General features: G+C 37.7%; 2 protein-coding genes across 2 annotated transcripts; both read left to right on the forward strand.

Annotated features, from left to right (window-relative positions):
- Nucleotides 1–693: 693 nt before the first annotated feature.
- On the forward strand, nucleotides 694–15,766 carry LOC308686636 (uncharacterized protein). The gene is made up of 8 exons (XM_081395074.1): nucleotides 694–749; nucleotides 7,270–7,366; nucleotides 7,444–7,541; nucleotides 9,520–9,582; nucleotides 14,137–14,163; nucleotides 14,254–14,456; nucleotides 15,196–15,355; nucleotides 15,493–15,766. Exons 4-8 carry the CDS (start codon nucleotides 9,576–9,578, stop codon nucleotides 15,633–15,635), a joined length of 540 nt encoding a protein of 179 aa, XP_081251200.1. The 5' UTR covers nucleotides 694–749; nucleotides 7,270–7,366; nucleotides 7,444–7,541; nucleotides 9,520–9,575; the 3' UTR covers nucleotides 15,636–15,766.
- Nucleotides 4,236–6,538, forward strand: LOC308686634 (uncharacterized protein). Its single transcript, XM_081395073.1, has 2 exons — nucleotides 4,236–6,420; nucleotides 6,492–6,538. The coding sequence occupies exon 1, from the start codon at nucleotides 4,379–4,381 to the stop codon at nucleotides 6,341–6,343; it is 1,965 nt and encodes a 654-aa protein (XP_081251199.1). The 5' UTR covers nucleotides 4,236–4,378; the 3' UTR covers nucleotides 6,344–6,420; nucleotides 6,492–6,538.
- Nucleotides 15,767–17,461: the final 1,695 nt, after the last annotated feature.

The raw sequence follows: 17,461 nt of genomic DNA on the forward strand, positions 1-17,461 counted from the left end.
TTTCCAAGTAATATCAATCAGCAGCTGGGTTGTTTTGATTAGCCTATGTAATAATAACTCAAAGTTTACTAAATGTGTGTATATATTGATAAAATTAATTCTGTTCAGTCATGTTTCTTATTTTTCTCCATTTTGCTTTTGTGTCAACAGCAGCTAAATGACCCCCAAAAGCTCTTTTAAGAGCTCTTTCAACCATTAAGCATCTTTATCCATGTAAGTATATTTTTGAGACACTTCAGTTAGTATTTGGGCTTATATTCTTTAAAGCTACATCATTATAGCACGTCTATAAATACAGACCTAGGTAATAGTTGATATTACAGTAGTTACTCAGTCTTATTTTACCCATTTTTCTTGTCTGCAAACAGATCATTGTGACTGTGGTGAGCAGGGTGTGGCTGAGAGTGAGAGAACGGAGGCTGGTGAGTGATTGATAATGAGCAACGTACAGGTGTCACTCATCAGTAATCACACTGGCCTCCAGCTATTCTCTCACAGCCCTCAGCTTCTGCCTGCTCGCCACAGTCATCCTTTGCTGTAAGATGTTTTTAAGCACATTCTTAGTTTCACTTTAGATTTATTTTATATATTCATATTAGATTAATTTGCAGCATACACCTCATTCAACATTTTGGACTACTGTAGTGGTTACCTGTAATATATTCTTTTTATTGTTTCCTTTTTTAGATTTTGCATCATCCTCCACTGTTTTTTTTTCTTTTCTCTAATCATCCCTTATTTCAACCAAGGTAAGTTGTCTTTTTTTTTTAAAGCATCACTTAAAGGTGTTTACAGTAGTGTTGTCACGATACCAAAATTATTGTTTCGATACCGATACCAAGTCAAGTATTGCGATTTCGATACTTTTCCTGAAAAGGGAGAAACACTCTCAAATATCATTGCTGTGCTTTATTTTAAAACCGGGACAACAATCTAATCATATAACACACTAATAAATGAACATATGAACAGCAGATATATTAAACATTTGAACAAAATATGAAATATAAAAATATACAAAATAAATTAGAGCAATGACATTCAAGGTAAAAAAAAATATAAATTTAGCAGCATTATCTCATTTATCATAAGAAACATAAGAGCTTTATCTTGATTCTGAACTTTGAATAAAAATATGAACAGCGATTATATTAAACAATGTTTAATATTGGTAACATATGATAAGCCTCATTGGTGATATATTTGACATGTGGGGAGAGATTTGTGGAAGGCCTATACTTCATGTTAAACATAAATATATAGCAGCAAAGACAACGTCGGCAGTGTTGGCGGCAAAATAGGCTACAGAATAATTCGTTCTGTATTGAGAGGTGCAATATTTGAAAATCAATCATATTTTTTTAAATTACATTTATATTGTATTTATGTCAACTTTCAAACATCAAAATGCCATTTATTAATATGTATTCGTGTCAAAATGACATAGAAACATCTTTTCCTATTCTATTTTGCCTGGGAACGCTTCCAACACGCTTGCGTGACGCGTGAAAAATAGGCGTCGGTTCTATTCTAGCATGCACGCGTTTTCCGCTTGTCACGCAGGCAGTTAACATGGGAGCCGAAATAAAAACGGACACGACACGCAGCCAGTGTGTCGCCGGCCTTACAAATCTGGAACGCGGTCATTCTTAGAAGTATCGATACTAATAAATTAAGGAATCGTGACGTTTTTAATTTCCGATTTACTTTTGAAGTATCGGAGCACCGTGCAACAGAGCAAGGTAGGCAACGTACCATTTGTCACTCCTCGCGTCATCTTTTTCTACGAGTCGTAGACCACTTGTGCTCGCACATGCAGCCATCTCGCTGTAGTGTTTTGTCACATGACACTGACAGCAGCAGATTATTTGCTGCGTGCGTCAGGAAAAAAAACACAGACGTCCATAGGGAGGCGTTTTTTTTTTTTTTTTTTTTTTAAGTATCGATACTGATAAATTTAGGTATCGTGACGTTTTTAATTTCCGAGTATCGCGATACTTTTGAAGTCGGTACACCGTGCAACACTAGTTTACAGTTGTATAGTTATTTTCTCTTTAGTGTATATGTGCTTGTCATGGAAGCATAAATGAATTTATTATATTAAACAGAACTTTTAACAAGGTGAATTAGACTGATGACAGGTATACCTGCGTTTTAACACAAAAGGTCTTTGGATTTCCACTTAATTCTAAAATGAATGCTTAATTTGTGGTTATTATTTTTAATGAAAACAACTCATCAATAAAGATGTACAATGCTAAATTTGCTTACCGTATATCTAACATTAAAGGGATACTTCAGGATTTAGCATTAAGCTTTGTATCAGTAGAAAACCTGTAGTGTTTTCAAATTACCCTGCTTTCCACCCTCATATCCCCCTGAGACGAGAGATTTGTTTGTTTGTTTTTTGTTTTTTTTTGGTCTGGAAAAAATCCTCCGATGACGCAAAATTATGATTTTTGCGTCATCTGAGGATTTTTTGTCCAAAGGCTAAAGACTACAGCCAGTAGAAGGCGCTGTTCCGCATGTTCTCAACCCGCCCATAGAGGGTGGGATCTCACTCACAGCATGTCCACAGATAGTGTCAGCTATCTTTTATTTGGAAGCTAAGCTAACAGACTCTTGTTCTGTGGAGAAAGCTGAGTAGTAGGAGAAAGTATTAGGGGTTACCATCCTCTTTTTCCCGGACATGTCCGGCCGTCGAGATCGTCCAAAATGTCCGGGATTCGGCTTTTGCTTTCTGCAGTCGCCATTCATTGTTTACATGCTCACCTTTTGTTTCAATCTAACTGAATTCACTCCGATTGGTGAATCTGAATGTAGTGTTTACATGAACGCTAAACAAGTGATCGGTTGATGTGGATTGATTGATAAGGAAATTCCCGCTCCTCTGTGAGATACGAGAACGGTGCATCTCACCATTGTTGCTCATCATCAGTAAACAAGCCACCAGCCTCGTGTCGCTCTCACTCGTCCTGCTCGCCACAGTAAACCTAATCAATGGAGACTGTAGAACGCAAAAGCCGAATCCAGGAAATTTTGGGCGATCTCGAAATCCCTGTCAGACTCGTCACGGAGACTCACTAGTAGCTAGCCTTGTGTTTAACTGCACTCTCTCACCGGTAGGCGTGGCTTCCTAGGGCAGTGAAGCAAGTGCATTCTGGGAGTTGTAGTTTTTCATCCACAAAAGCTAAAAATAAATTTTCTGGCTTTTCTCAGTCTAGAAGGCTCCAAATTCAAAAATAATTTCACATTTCTACTACATAAATTACCCATTTTAAATACACATTCATCTTTCCAGAGCTGAAATATCCCTTTAATGAAGCAAACTTTACATTTAATATTAGTCCTAGAGCAGAAAAAGTTTAATACATTTAAAATACTATAATCACTTGACGCCATTAAACGGCTACTATCGTGCAAAAACTGCAACAAATCCATTATTTATGATTAAAAATCTAAACCAAAAGATTACTTTTAGTATCATAATTATTAAACCGTAATGAATTAAAATTGACTCACCTAATATAGGCGGGACTCAAAAGAGGTCCACGCTTCCAGTCAGCACCTCCTGTCTTTCACAATTTTTTTTTTTCTTTTTTTTTTTTTTTCAAATGAATAAAACACACTTTAAGATTCAAAATTAACACTAGAATGCCAAAATATTATATTTTAAAAAAAAAATACCGACATTAAAGACCCTAGAACGCAATTTTACTCTTTGGTTATGAATGCAGCTTGGAAAAAACTGCAAATTCATTATTTAGGATTAAGATTCAACAAGATTTAGTTTAGTATCACAATTATTAAGTTTATGAATACAAATTTACTCACCTTGTTTGCACATATCTTATAACTCGTATCTTATTACACTCATCTCGCAAAGTCGTGATAGCTACACTACACGGAAAGCCAGCTAAAAAAAATCTAGTATGATGCACATGATTTGATAGATGTGTAAAGAATCAATGCAGGAAAAAGGAGAAAAAAAGAAAAACAAAACCAACTAGATTCAATCCACTGTAGCGTTAGTATGATGACACATGATCAGATATTGTTTTTGCAATTTTTATTTTTATTTTAAATGTATGGATTTATACTGTTCTACCAAACTCTTGTCTCTTTTGACCTGTCTGTAAATACCTGTAATACAGAATAATACTCTTGACTTGTATATTGTTTAATCACTGTCATTTAATGTTTATTTGTTGATTGTAAAGGATGACAGAATTTTACTGTGAACTATCCCTTTAATTTAACTTGCTCTCCTAATCTGCTGTTTCTCTCTCATTATAGGGTAGTGAACATCCTGAGCTTGAACTCATTAGGGATATTCCATGCATATTTTATTTGTGACTCTGTATTGTGTTCACTAGTGATGAATTACAATGAACGCAGCAATCTTAGGAAAAGGGCCCTCAAAAGAGTTGACACTTTTCTTAAATCAGTGAATCATGAGGTGTATGACCATACTGATAATCTAAACTCTCCTGTTAGCATTCCTCCTGGTGGCATTCTCTCTGACTGCAGACCTTCAGATTTGAATCCTACTTGCATCTCTGTTAGTGAGAATACAAACAGTAGCTATGATTGTAGCAGTACTGGCGAAACAAACGATGAAAGTGATCTCAGAAGCAGCATTACTGACTGGGCACTTCGTTTTGGTGTATCTCTCATTGCGCTTTCTGCTTTATTGGCAATTCTTAGAGTGCATTTACCATTCCTGCCAAAAGATGGAAGGTCACTGTTAAAAACGAAAACAGAGTACAATGTGGAGATGATTGCCGGTGGATCTTTCCACTATTTTGGTATTGTCAATGCTTTCAGAAACACGTTGAGAAGTGTATGTTCTTATTTTACAGACGGGCACACATTTAACATGCAGCTAAATTTTGACGGCATCCCACTTTTCAAAAGTTCTTCAGTTCAACTTTGGCCTATTCTTGGCATGTTCAAAGGTCTATCTAAGAAACCTGTTGTCGTAGGGTTGTTTTGTGGGACCACTAAGCCAAAAAATCTTTCTGACTATCTCAGTCACTTAGTTTGTGAGTTGCAGAGTTTAAGAAGAGGTTTTGTTTTTGGTGGCAAGACTTTCTTTGTCAAGGTAACGTCTATCATGTGTGACGCTCCAGCACGAGCCTTTATCAAAGGTATAAAATCTCACACAGGATACTATGGCTGTGACAAATGTCAGCAGAAAGGTTCCTATGTGAAACACCGCATGACATTTCCTGAGAACGATGCCTCCTGTAGAACAGATGAAGCTTTTCGACTGGGATTAGATGAGGAACACCATCTAACACACTGTCCTCTTCTAGAAACTGACATTGACATGGTAACGGGTTTTCCTCATGATTACATGCACCTTGTGTGTTTGGGTGTAGTGAGACGTCTAACGGATCTGTGGTGTGGTGCAGTGGGCCCCCTGCGTACAAGACTTTCGAGCATTCAAGTCTTGGGTATCTCTGAGAGACTGGTAGCATTGAAGGAGTTCATTCCAGCAGAGTTTGCCAGAAAGCCTAGGGCTCTCAGTGAGAGACTTCGTTGGAAGGCAACTGAATTCCGCCAACTGTTGCTGTACACAGGCCCTGTTGTTTTAAAGAGTGTGTTGCCTCGCCAGGTTTATGATAACTTTATGCTTTTGTCTGTTGCCATCTACATCTTGGCAAATTCAAAATATTGTATCGAAATGAATGATTTGGCTCACTCCTTTTTGGTATCATTTGTTGAGCGTTATGGCTTGTTGTATGGCAAAGAGATGGTGGTATACAACATTCATGGCTTGGTACATCTTGCTAGTTATGTTAAAGTGCATGGTCCTTTAGATGGCATATCTGGCTTCCCCTATGAAAATTATCTTGGTGAGCTTAAGAGATTGGTAAGGAAGCCTCACAATCCACTTGCACAGATAATCCGCAGGCTGTCAGAACATGAGGAAAGGAACTGTTATTCCACTGATGAAATATCACTGATGTGCCCCCATAAAAATGGACCTGTACCACAAACACTGACAGAAGCAGTACATCAGTTCAGACAGCTTACTGTTGATGGTGTCATGCTGCGAATATCGAGCAAAGATGATTGCATTTCTATTCATGGCAAAGTGATTTCAGTAAAAAACATCATTGCTTATGGGGGTAAAGAGTATGTTATGTTTCAAGAGTATAGAGAGAAAGAGGCCTTATACACTTACCCTCTTGACTCCAGAAACATGGGAGTATTCATCGTGTCCAATTTGTCAACAGTGATGCACTTTACTGAGCTCACAAAGCCCTGGCAGAAGTGTGTGAGGTTGCCTCTGGGAGACAAATTTGCAGTCTTCCCTCTGACTCACACATCTTAATAATATCACCAATTAATGTACATAGTTCTTGAGAAGCAGCAACACCATTTCTGGATTATATTGTGGGACATGCTTTTGTAAGTGGCATTTATATGAATTCGTTTTTTAAATGAAGTCTAAAATTAATTACAACTCTTGTTTTTTTCAGCCAATGTATCATATCGTAATCTTTTTAACCACAAATGAAGTCGAGGTTGTCCCCCATAATTGGGTAAGGGACAATGTTTGTATGTGGCCTCCATACAAATATGAAGATAGAGTTAAAGCCATAAAATCAATGGTAAAGCCAGGACCATCCTGGACTCCCTTCAAAATCCGGATTATTTTTACTAGAGGTACATATCCTTAGCTTCCATGGGTCAGATTTACTAACAGGTTGCACCAGCATAAACCGTCTTTTGGTGTCGGGATTTATTAAAGACACTAAAGGTGTGAACAGTTGTTTTTGCGGCTGACCTTGTTGCATATGCGGTTTTAAGAGTTTCCCTTTCAAACTCATGCAGAATCATTCAGATTAATTTAAATGAATCATGCAAGGTGATTAACTAAGGTTTGTGCTAGTTAATTTCCTGGTATTTGCACCATTGTTTACTTCCCCCCAAAAAAGAGATTGTGCCTATTTAGTAAATCTGGCCCATATATATATATATATATATATATATATATATATATATATATATATATATATATATATATATATATATATATATATATATATATATATATATATATATATATATATATATATATATATAAAAAAAAAATATATATATATATATATATATATATATATATATATATATATATATATATATATATATATATATAAATAAATTTTCTTCATTTTCTCCTATTATTTATTCATAATTTCTCTTTAATGTTTTTTTTAGTTTGCTTCACAGAAACCTTGTTGTTTATCTATACAGAAACATATGAAGAAGCTCGCCAAAAACTACCAGAGGCAGAAATAAACACAGACCTTACAGACGTGGACTCGCCCCCCGTGAGAAGAAAAAGACACATGTAAATACAGCACATACAGAGCAGAGTATGGCTGCTGAATGAGGACAATCAATTGAATAATTGATTTTTTTCTTCAGTAAAAGGGCACGTTATTTCGATGATAGTGAAACTGAGGATGAAGCAAACTTTCCACTTCCGGCAGCGCCAGAAGTGCAAATCAACCCCATCAGGAAATGTAAGATTGGCCAATTTGTGCCACAGTTATAGTTCTATTAATTTGTTTTATTAACACATTTGTTTTTTGTGAATTCATTTGAGGAATGCTATCATCAGTTCTGGAAATACACTTTTGTCTTTGAATTTAGTAGGGCTGTCACAAACGATTATTTTTTTGTAATCTGTTTATTATGCTCTGCTTGCATGCTCTGATAATATCTTTCTAGGACAATCTATGAAATCTGATTCTGTTGCATAGAACTGAATAAAGAATAATATATTAATTTGAATATATATATTTATTTTATTATGGACCTATTTTCTGTCCAATTTTTGTGTTACTTTCAAAATAATTGTGGCTATTTTTGTTTATTGACTTATTTTTTTTAATTCAGGAAAATGATTGATTATTTTTGCCAAGTGCATCCAGAAGTTTCGGTTTCGGCCCAGAATTTTAATTTCGGTGCATCCCTACTTAATACATATTATGTAAAAACAATGAGGCATACAATTGGTTTAAATAAAGCAGGGCTCGACATTAAGCCTTGTCATGTGTTTGTCCTTCGGACAAGTAAATCGGTCATTCACTTGGATTTTTTTGTGTTGTAAATATAATTTATTTTGAAGCAATATTCTCATCAATGTTAAATCAGCTTTGACGAATCTAAATCTGCATATTTTTACATTTAAAGGGGTCATATAATGCCATTTTTGTACAAGCTAATATGATTCTTTAGGGTCTAAATTAAAAGTTTGTAATATACTTTAATTAAAAATTCTCATTAGTATTGTAAGAACTAATTTTACCTGGTCAAAAACAGCTCTGTTTTCAGCACGCCGTTTAAGTGCATGTGTCTTTAAATGATAATGAGCTGTGCTGACCCCGCCCCTCTGTTCTGTGCGTACCCCTTTTGAAATAACACAATAACCATAACGCGCTGTTCATTATAAACGTGGGATTATGAATTATATTGAGAACGCCGTACATAGAAAACATGCCGTAATGTAAACAGCCGCATTCATCGTGAAGCGTGCTAATGATTTGCAAAGATCAATATAAATATTAATATAAAGGTTAATAAAACATTACACTCACTTCTTCTGGAGGTGCAGCAGGAACACGAATAGTTGGTACCGATCCTTTTTTCAGGAGCAGCTTCTTAGCAAAACCAGCTTTACTGACCCTCGTTTGTAAAGCAGTCTGGTGTGTGAAATGATTCGCGCAAACATGAAAGCTTGACGTTGATCGTGGGGAATATTCCCTTCGAAAACAAACTCAGCCACTGCGTCTTCAGCTGTACGGATTTAGGAACATCAAAATGATGCTGTGTTCCTTATTACACCCAAGAACAGAACACCACAATCGCTTAGACGCCATTCTGCTCATAGACAGTGCTCCAGTCCAGCATATCAACAGTGACCGCGTCGGTCCGCATGGGCTATGATTGACAGCTCGCTCACGAGCGAGGGTGGGTCTGTGTTGAAACGCTGCTGTCAATCAACAATCGTGGGAGGGGCGTCGATTTTTGTGACGTCACATGGTCGAACGGCTTGATTTGAGAGAGGGGAAAACATATGAAGATTAAAAAAAAAAACACTGGATGGATTTTTATCATTTTATGATGGTTGTGTACAGGCACTGCCAACACACATTTCAGTACAATCAACTTGTAAAAGTGCATGTACCGTTATATGACTCCTTTAAAAGGCATTTTTCCCCTAATCGTATTAAATGTCTGCTCCATCGTTCATTTTAAATTCTTACATTTGAACAATTACTTTTTGAATAATGAGACACTATAGGGATTTTATAAATTATCGCAGTATGTTTACTGAGTTTCTATGTGTGCTGCACTCATTAGGTTTGATTTCTTGAGAGGTTAAGCAAGCCACAACAGTGAAAACCTTGCGGACCGTACATTATTATCATTCACTTTCGATTGCCACACACATTAAATTATTGTAGAATCATTTCTCCCTCTTGTTTTCCTGTACAGGTACCAGCAGAGCAGGGAATTACTCTCTACCACTGGCCAGAGAGGACGCAGAGACTATGAATTGTGAGTATTTGAAGAAAACACAGGAGATGTACTAGTCCAGTCGTTTTATGAAAAAAGGTAGGACAAATTGCAACAGAAGCAAATTCAACTGATTTTTGTATCCTGAATATGTCCTGAGTAAGGGAAAAAAAGCCCAGAAGAATCCCTTTAGGGGAAAGTTTAGAAAGACCCAAATATAGCCTATTCATTATTTTTCTCATGATTAGGGTAACATTTTTAACCTGTATATCACCATGAGAATTACTGAGTTGATTACTTGCATCAAGACAAAACATTGGGTATAGCCAAGTGAAAATGTCTTGTTGGCATATAACAGTAAAAGACTTGATGGTAAGGTCTGAATGGAACCTGTTTAGGCTACCCATGAGCATTAATACATAGATGGAAGTACTTTAAACCAGCCTTTATTACTTAATATTGCAGAGATATAGGTTTGGGGATGGGTCTGTGGGACTGTTTCTGGGAAATGAGTCTGAGGGAACAGGAGAGAAGGGGTAAGGAAAATGCAGAAGACAAAGGAAGGTAAAATAAAAAAGTGAACCCTCAGTAACAGTCCCCGGGACCCAGCCCCAAACCCCATCTCTGCAATAATAATTAATAAAGGCTGGTTTAAAGTACTACTTCCTTTATGTATAATCCCAAATGATATTCTTCAGGGCTTTTTTTTTTTTTTTTTTTTTACTCAGGATATATTGAGGATACAAAATTAGTTTAGTTTGCTTCTGTTGCAATTCGTCCTAGGTTGACCCCCATTTTGGCTTAAAATGACTGGATTATAATGTTTTTTTATCTTAGAATGTTTATAGCTGTGTCTGAAACCGTTCACTCATTTACTAATCCCTATATAGTAGTGTATGGCGTTTGAGTGCACTATATCTGCAAGGAGTGAACGAAAGTAAGTGAGTGAATTCGGACGCTGACGTTTACACAACGCGTCGGAGAGCTGGAGCTGTCGCAGTAAAGGCTTTGTCACACGTGATAAAACTCCTTTTATCTTACATGTTACTTGCTTTATAAAATAAAATTAACAACAATCATATTGACTATTTTGTATATACCTCTGTGCCAGCTTTGTAGTTTCATCGATTGAAATTGTTAAACTCACGCTCACAGATGACAGGGTCATTGAGCTCTTCAGACGACTGTTATGATTACATTCGAATGACAGATGATCAATGAATATTTTTCAAATCATCCACCAAATTATCATCTATTCCTTACAGTTTAACGAGTTAAAAAACATCGTTTTAATGCCTAAATAATATTTTAATAAAAAAAAAATGAAGGTAAAAAAAATTACCTTATTAATATTTCATTTCATTTTAACAAGTCATTTATATATTCTCAATATTTTAATAAGTTTTATTCAAGTAATGATTAATAATAATAAAAAATTTAAAAATAAGGATTAAATCAATGTTAAAGCAGAAATAAGATAAGTTGTAAAGTAATCTCTGGTTTAAACTCACTCGCTCCCGGACTTTCATGCGAGCTCAGTCCTCTACGCATTGGATTGTGGGAAATTGTGCTTCAGCAAGTGTACATCGGATGTACGCTCTAGTTCAGAGAGGATTGTGGGTAAAAGTAGTGAACAAATGTAGGGAATGATGTCGTTCACTCAGAATTCGGACACCACTACAAAATGGCCGACACTCTAAATAGTGGATAGGGAGTGATTTCAGACACAGCTTATATCTTTGTGTTTTGTGTTAAAGGAGAACTCCGGTCAATTTTAACATTGAGCTCATTTTTTATTTTTTTTGTAAATTTGGGGTGGTGTCAGTACAGAGAACGACAAAAATCGGTGTTGCTTACACCGTGTTATACTCTTTTTAAAATTTCCACCCTGTTGACTTAAATGGGGCACATTTTAAACCTGCTTTTAGCCTCTTAACATCCTTGATGTGTCATTACAAGTGCACAGCCATGTGAGTGATTCCTTCAGAGTGATCACGGGTGAATCTGACTGCAGTAGATGTGAAAGATATGAATAAAAGTGATGTTAATTCAGCCAGCGCACATACCTGTATTTACTTCCTGTTTTCGGTCGAAGTCCACAGTTGTTGATTGTCGACTCTCGACAATCGACTACTGTGGGCTTCGACCGAAAAAAGGAAGTAAATACAGGTATGTGCGCTGGCTACAAATTTACAAAAAAAAATTAGCTCAATGTTAAAATTGACCGGAGTTCTCCTTTAATATCTAATGTTAGCCAAATTCAGGGGTGACATTTATTTATGGCTTGTTTTGATGACATCGGGTCGCCAAAAACAAATCCACAGCAACCAAAGGAGGACATCAACACCATTGAAACCGACATCAGTAACCCGTAAATTTACGATAAAACCTTTTCTTCCCATTTAACCCATAATTTACCCATATACAGTCAGGTCCATAAATATTGGGACATCGACACAATTCTAATCTTTTTGGCTCTAAACACCACCACAATGGATTTGAAATGAAACGAACAAGATGTGCTTTAACTGCAGACTTTCAGCTTTAATTTGAGGGTATTTACATCCAAATCAGGTGAACGGTGTAGGAATTACAACAGTTTGTATATGTGCCTCCCACTTTTTATGGGACCAAAAGTAATGGGAGAGATTAACTATCATAAATCAAACTTTGCAGTCAATTACAGCCTGAAGTCTGGAACGCATAGACATCACCAGATGCTGGGCTTCATCCCTGGTGATGCTCTGCCAGGCCTCTACTGCAACTGTCTTCAGTTCCTGCTTGTTCTTGGGGCATTTTCCCTTCAGTTTTGTCTTCAGCAAGTGAAATGCATGCTCAATCAGATTCAGGTCAGGTGATTGACTTGGCCATTGCATAACATTCCACTTCTTCCCCTTAAAAAACTCTTTGGTTGCTTTCGCAGTATGCCTCGGGTCATTGTCCATCTGCACCGTGAAGCGCCGTCCAATGAGTTCTGAAGCATTTGGCTGAATATGAACAGATAATATTGACCGAAACACTTCAGAATTCATCCTGCTGCTTTTGTCAGCAGTCACATCAATAAATACAAGAGAACCAGTTCCATTGGCAGCCATACATGCCCATGCCATGACACTACCACCACCACCATTGGTATGCTTTGGATCATGAGCAGTTCCTTTCCTTCTCCATACTCTTCTCTTCCCATCACTCTGGTACAAGTTTATCTTAGTTTCATCCGTCCAAAGAATGCTTTTCCAGAACTGGTCAGGCTTTTTTAGATGCTTTTTGGCAAAGTCTAATCTGGCCTTTCTGTTCTTGATGCTTATGAATGGTTTGCACCTTGTGGTGAACCCTCTTGCTCTTGTGAGATTGTAGACTTTGACAATGACACGCCTAGCTCCTGGAGAGTGTCCTTCACTTGGCTGGATGTTGTGAATGGGTTTTTCTTTACCATGGAGAGGATCCTGCGATCATCTACCACTGTTGTCTTCCGTGGACCTCCAGGCCTTTTTATGTTGCTGAGCTCACCAGTGCATTCTTTTTTCTCAGAATGTACCAAACTGTTGATTTGACCACTCCTAATATTAATGCTATCTCTCGGATGGATTTATTTTGTTTTTGAAGCCTAATGATGGTCTGTTTGACTTGCATGGAGTGCTCCTTTGGTGGTGTAGCGCAGTGGATAAGACACATGCCTTTGGTGTGAGAGACCCGGGTTCGAATCCACTGTGAGACACCAATGTGTCCCTGAGCAAGACACTTAACCCCTAGTTGCTCCAGAGGCGTGCGACCTCTGACATATATAGCAATTGTAAGTCGCTTTGGATAAAAGCGTCAGCTAAATGAATAAATGTAAATGTAAATGTCCTTTGAACGCATGATGTAGGTTCACAGCAATAGATTCCAAATGCAAATACTACACTTCGAATCAACCCCAGACCTTTTACCTGCTTAATTGATTAAGAAATAATGAAGAAATAGCCCACACCTGTCCATGAAATCGTTTTTGATTCAATTGTCCAATTACTTTTGGTCCCTTGAAAAGGGGGGGGGGGGTGGCTCTCTCAAGAGCTGTAATTCCTAAACCCGTCCTCCAATTTGGATGTAAATACCCTCAAATTAAACCTGAGAGTGTGCACTTTCAGCCCATATCCATTAAATAACTATAGCTTGAATATGTTTTGGTAAATACCTGAAAAAATAAAAATTGTGCCTGTGTCCCAATATTTATGGACCTGACTGTAACGTGTGCTAAAATCTACTGCTAAACTTTGGCCTTTCCCACTAATTAGCCTTGACAGCAAGGAATCGCACCTCACACTTTAGACATGGAGAGCCAGAAGTCTTAAGTTGTAAGTAATACTGTGTCAGTTCACTAACACTGCATTCAAATCTTACAGGTTTACCCATATATCCAAAATACTGTTACACAACATGCGTTATCTTTCACAACAATTTAAGTTCTAAAACTGACCGTGTTTAACTCATTAACCTATTAAACCAAATTATGTACAACTAAATCTGCAGAGCTATAGAGTAAAAAAAGTTTTACTTCCTTCTACTGTCATTTTACATGTTCAAACTAATATATTGTTGTGGTGTTCCCCTCTTTAGCATCATCCCACACTGGTTTCAGTGAAGGTTAGTACTGACTTTTTTTTTTTTTAATGCTTTTTTTGTTTTTAACACAGTAATATGGTTTTTTTTTTCATAGCTTTTTCTTTTTTATAGCTTGGATACGCAAAATTCTTGCAAACCAAGAAATGATCAAAGAACAGATGGGAACGTTGGTTAAATTGGTCTACGATCTCAAAAAATTATCAACTACAGAAGACAACCCAACTTTAAACACAGACTGTTTTCCACTGTCAAGTTTTCAACAACTTCAAGTCATTGAGGGGCAGCTGCAGCAGGAAGACTACAAGACAGCTGTGGTAAGATTTCATATTTCAATAGAACAATTTAACTCATCAATTAACTGTGTCAGTGTTTTCATCTTTTGTTCATTGTACATGGTAAAAAATGTAGTCAACCATGTGTTAAAATCATATCTGTACTGGCTGGGCCGGTTCGACATGGAATGGTTAAGCAACAAGAAAGGTTTGGCTTGGTGAAGAAGCGGCAATTGTACTCACTCTAACTGATTTGCTGAAGTCAAAATGTGGATGGTCATAGTTAGCACTAACCAATGAGATTGATGGTTGTGAATAAGTTCCTCCTACTGCTGAAGGAACTGAAATGAATGTAAATTAGCTAATGATTTTCTCACCCTCAAGTCATCCTAGGTGTATATGACATTATTCTTTCAGACAAATACAATGTTATATTAAAAAAATGTCCTGACTCTTTCAAGCTTTATAATGGCAGTGAATGGCTGTATATTTTCCAAGGCCTGTCTGCTGGAAGCTATTTATTTTTCTTATACGAACGCATCACTTCGCTTCAAAGAGCCTTTATTAACCTCCCCAGAGCTGTGTGGAGCACTTTTATGATGGATGGACACACTTTTATGCACTTCAAAACAGAAACGGCTTTTCTACTATCCTTTTATAGGCTAAATAATTTCAAATGAACTGTTATATTAACCGTTAAAAGCCCAACCCATTTTTGAACGTTCTAATCAAGTATGATGTTTGCTTGTTCCTTTATTTGTCCATATATTTATTTTTACAGATAAACACGTTAGCCTTGAGGGGAGGCACAACAGTAAAGGAAAGTGTATGGCGGATTCTGAACTTCCTTTTATCAAATGACATGGTCCGGCAAATGAACTGGAGGGGAATCAATGGAAAAGCGGCATTCAAAGACACCTCTCTGAAAACTGTAATTAATGGTATGGCTTTCTGAACTTAACTACTGTGTTTTATTTGTGTTTGGTGTCAGCTAAAAAACAATTCCCTATAAATGTTAGATTTTATGATAAATAATAATAATTTGCTTATTTACTGTTGGTCATATGTGTCATTTTAGCTGCAGTCAGAAGAAACCGTTTGACTTCCACTGCAACAGACCAGGAAGTGGATAAAGTGGATAAAGAGATGGCTGCAGCTTTCCGCAGACAGGGATGGAGGCCGTCGGGCAAGACAAAAAAATTGACTGTTTCTTGGTTCTGACAATTGCCTGTTCTGCCTACTCAACGGACTGCCCTTTTGCCTTGCTCTGTTTTTGAACTATAGATCTGATTCTCCACTTGTTTATTAAATTCTCCTGGTTCTGACACTGGCTCGCCCTGCCTGTTCAACGGACTGCTCTTTTGCCTTGCTCTGTTTTTTAACTATAGATCTGATTCTCACTTGCACACTTGCTTTATTAAATTCTCCTGGTTCTGAGTGACACTTGCTTGACCTTGTTCATAATATGTAGAATTTGTTCCTAATATGTAGACCTTGGTCTAATGTTTTCTTTGGACAGTCCTCCCCTTCTGGACCTCTGCCTGTTTAATTGTATATATTTATATAATGTATTTATTATATTTATTGTTTCCTGTTTTTGATTTTTATTTATACATATTTGTTTTCTTTGGACTACCTTCTGGTTTCTGGCAGTACCCCCTTCTGGACCCTGCCTGTTTTATTGTGTATATATTTATATAATGTATTATATTTATTGTTTTCTGTTTTTGATTTTTATTTATAAATATTTGTTTTCTTTGGACTACCTTCTGGTTTCTTGCAGTACCCCCTTCTGGACCCTGCCTGTTTTATTGTATATATTTATATACGGTAATGTATTTATTATGTATTGTTTCCTGTTTTTGATTACTATTTATAAATTTAAAAGTATTCATGAAATATTTATATTTATTAAATCACTTTTGACTGATTATTTGAGTATTTTCTTTATTATATTATGATTAGATCTGGGCCAGATGTGGCCCATGCCATTTTTGAGATTTGGCCCAGGTGTGGCCCATGTCATTTGAGATTTGGCCCAGGTGTGGCCCATGTCATTTCTGAGATCTGGCCCGGTTGTGGCCCATGCCATTTCTGAGGTCTGGCCCGGTTGTGGCCCATGCCATTTCTGAGATGTGGCCCACGTCTGGCCCGGTTGTGGCCCATGCCATTTCTGAGATGTGGCCCACGTCTGGCCCGGTTATGGCTGACTTCTAGCTGCCACACTCAGGTTGAGTCATCGCCGTCATTCCATGCGGTATGTGGGCCAGAAGAATTTGGAAAATGTGGGCCACAACTGGGCCAGATGTCATTTGCTATCTGGGCGAGTGAGTCTCCGTGACGAGTTTGCCCAAAATGTACGGGATTCGGCTTTTGCGTTCTACAGTTGCCGTTCATCATGTTTACTGTGGCGAGCAGGACGAGGCTGAGGGGCGCGGGAGAACGGCGCGAGGCCGGTGGCGTGATTACTGACGACCGACACCTGTGAGGCACTGTTCTCGTATCTCGCACGGAGGAGCAGGTATTTTCTTAGCAATGGTAAAACACACATCAACCGATCACGCCACCGGCCTCGCGTCTTTCAACCGATCACGCCACCGGCCTCGCGTCTTTCAACCGATCACGCCACCGGCCTCGCGTCTTTCTCCCGCGGCGCTAGCCTCGTCCTGCTCCCTGTATTACTGTGATTACTGATGAGCGCGCCTGTGAGATGCACCGGTCTTATGGGCTATCTCTCACGGAGGTGCGGGTATTTTCTTAGCAATGTTAAAACGCAAATCAACCGATCACTTGTTTAGCATTCATGTAAACATTACATTCAGATTCACCAATCGGAATGAATTCAGTTAGATTGAAACAAAAGGTGAGCATGTAAACAATGGATGGCGACCGCAGAAAGCAAAAGCTGAATCCCGGATATTTTTGTCGATCTCGACGGCTGGACATGTCCGGGAAATAGAGTATGGTAACCCCTACTACTCAGCTTTCTTCGTCCCTGTTTTCTGCAGGTTTCTGCCGTTGAAATCAAACGCACTCGCACTGATCTG

This window comes from Scardinius erythrophthalmus (assembly GCF_964197995.2).
Source record: "Scardinius erythrophthalmus genome assembly, contig: HAP1_SCAFFOLD_550, whole genome shotgun sequence".
NCBI lineage: Eukaryota > Metazoa > Chordata > Actinopteri > Cypriniformes > Leuciscidae > Scardinius > Scardinius erythrophthalmus.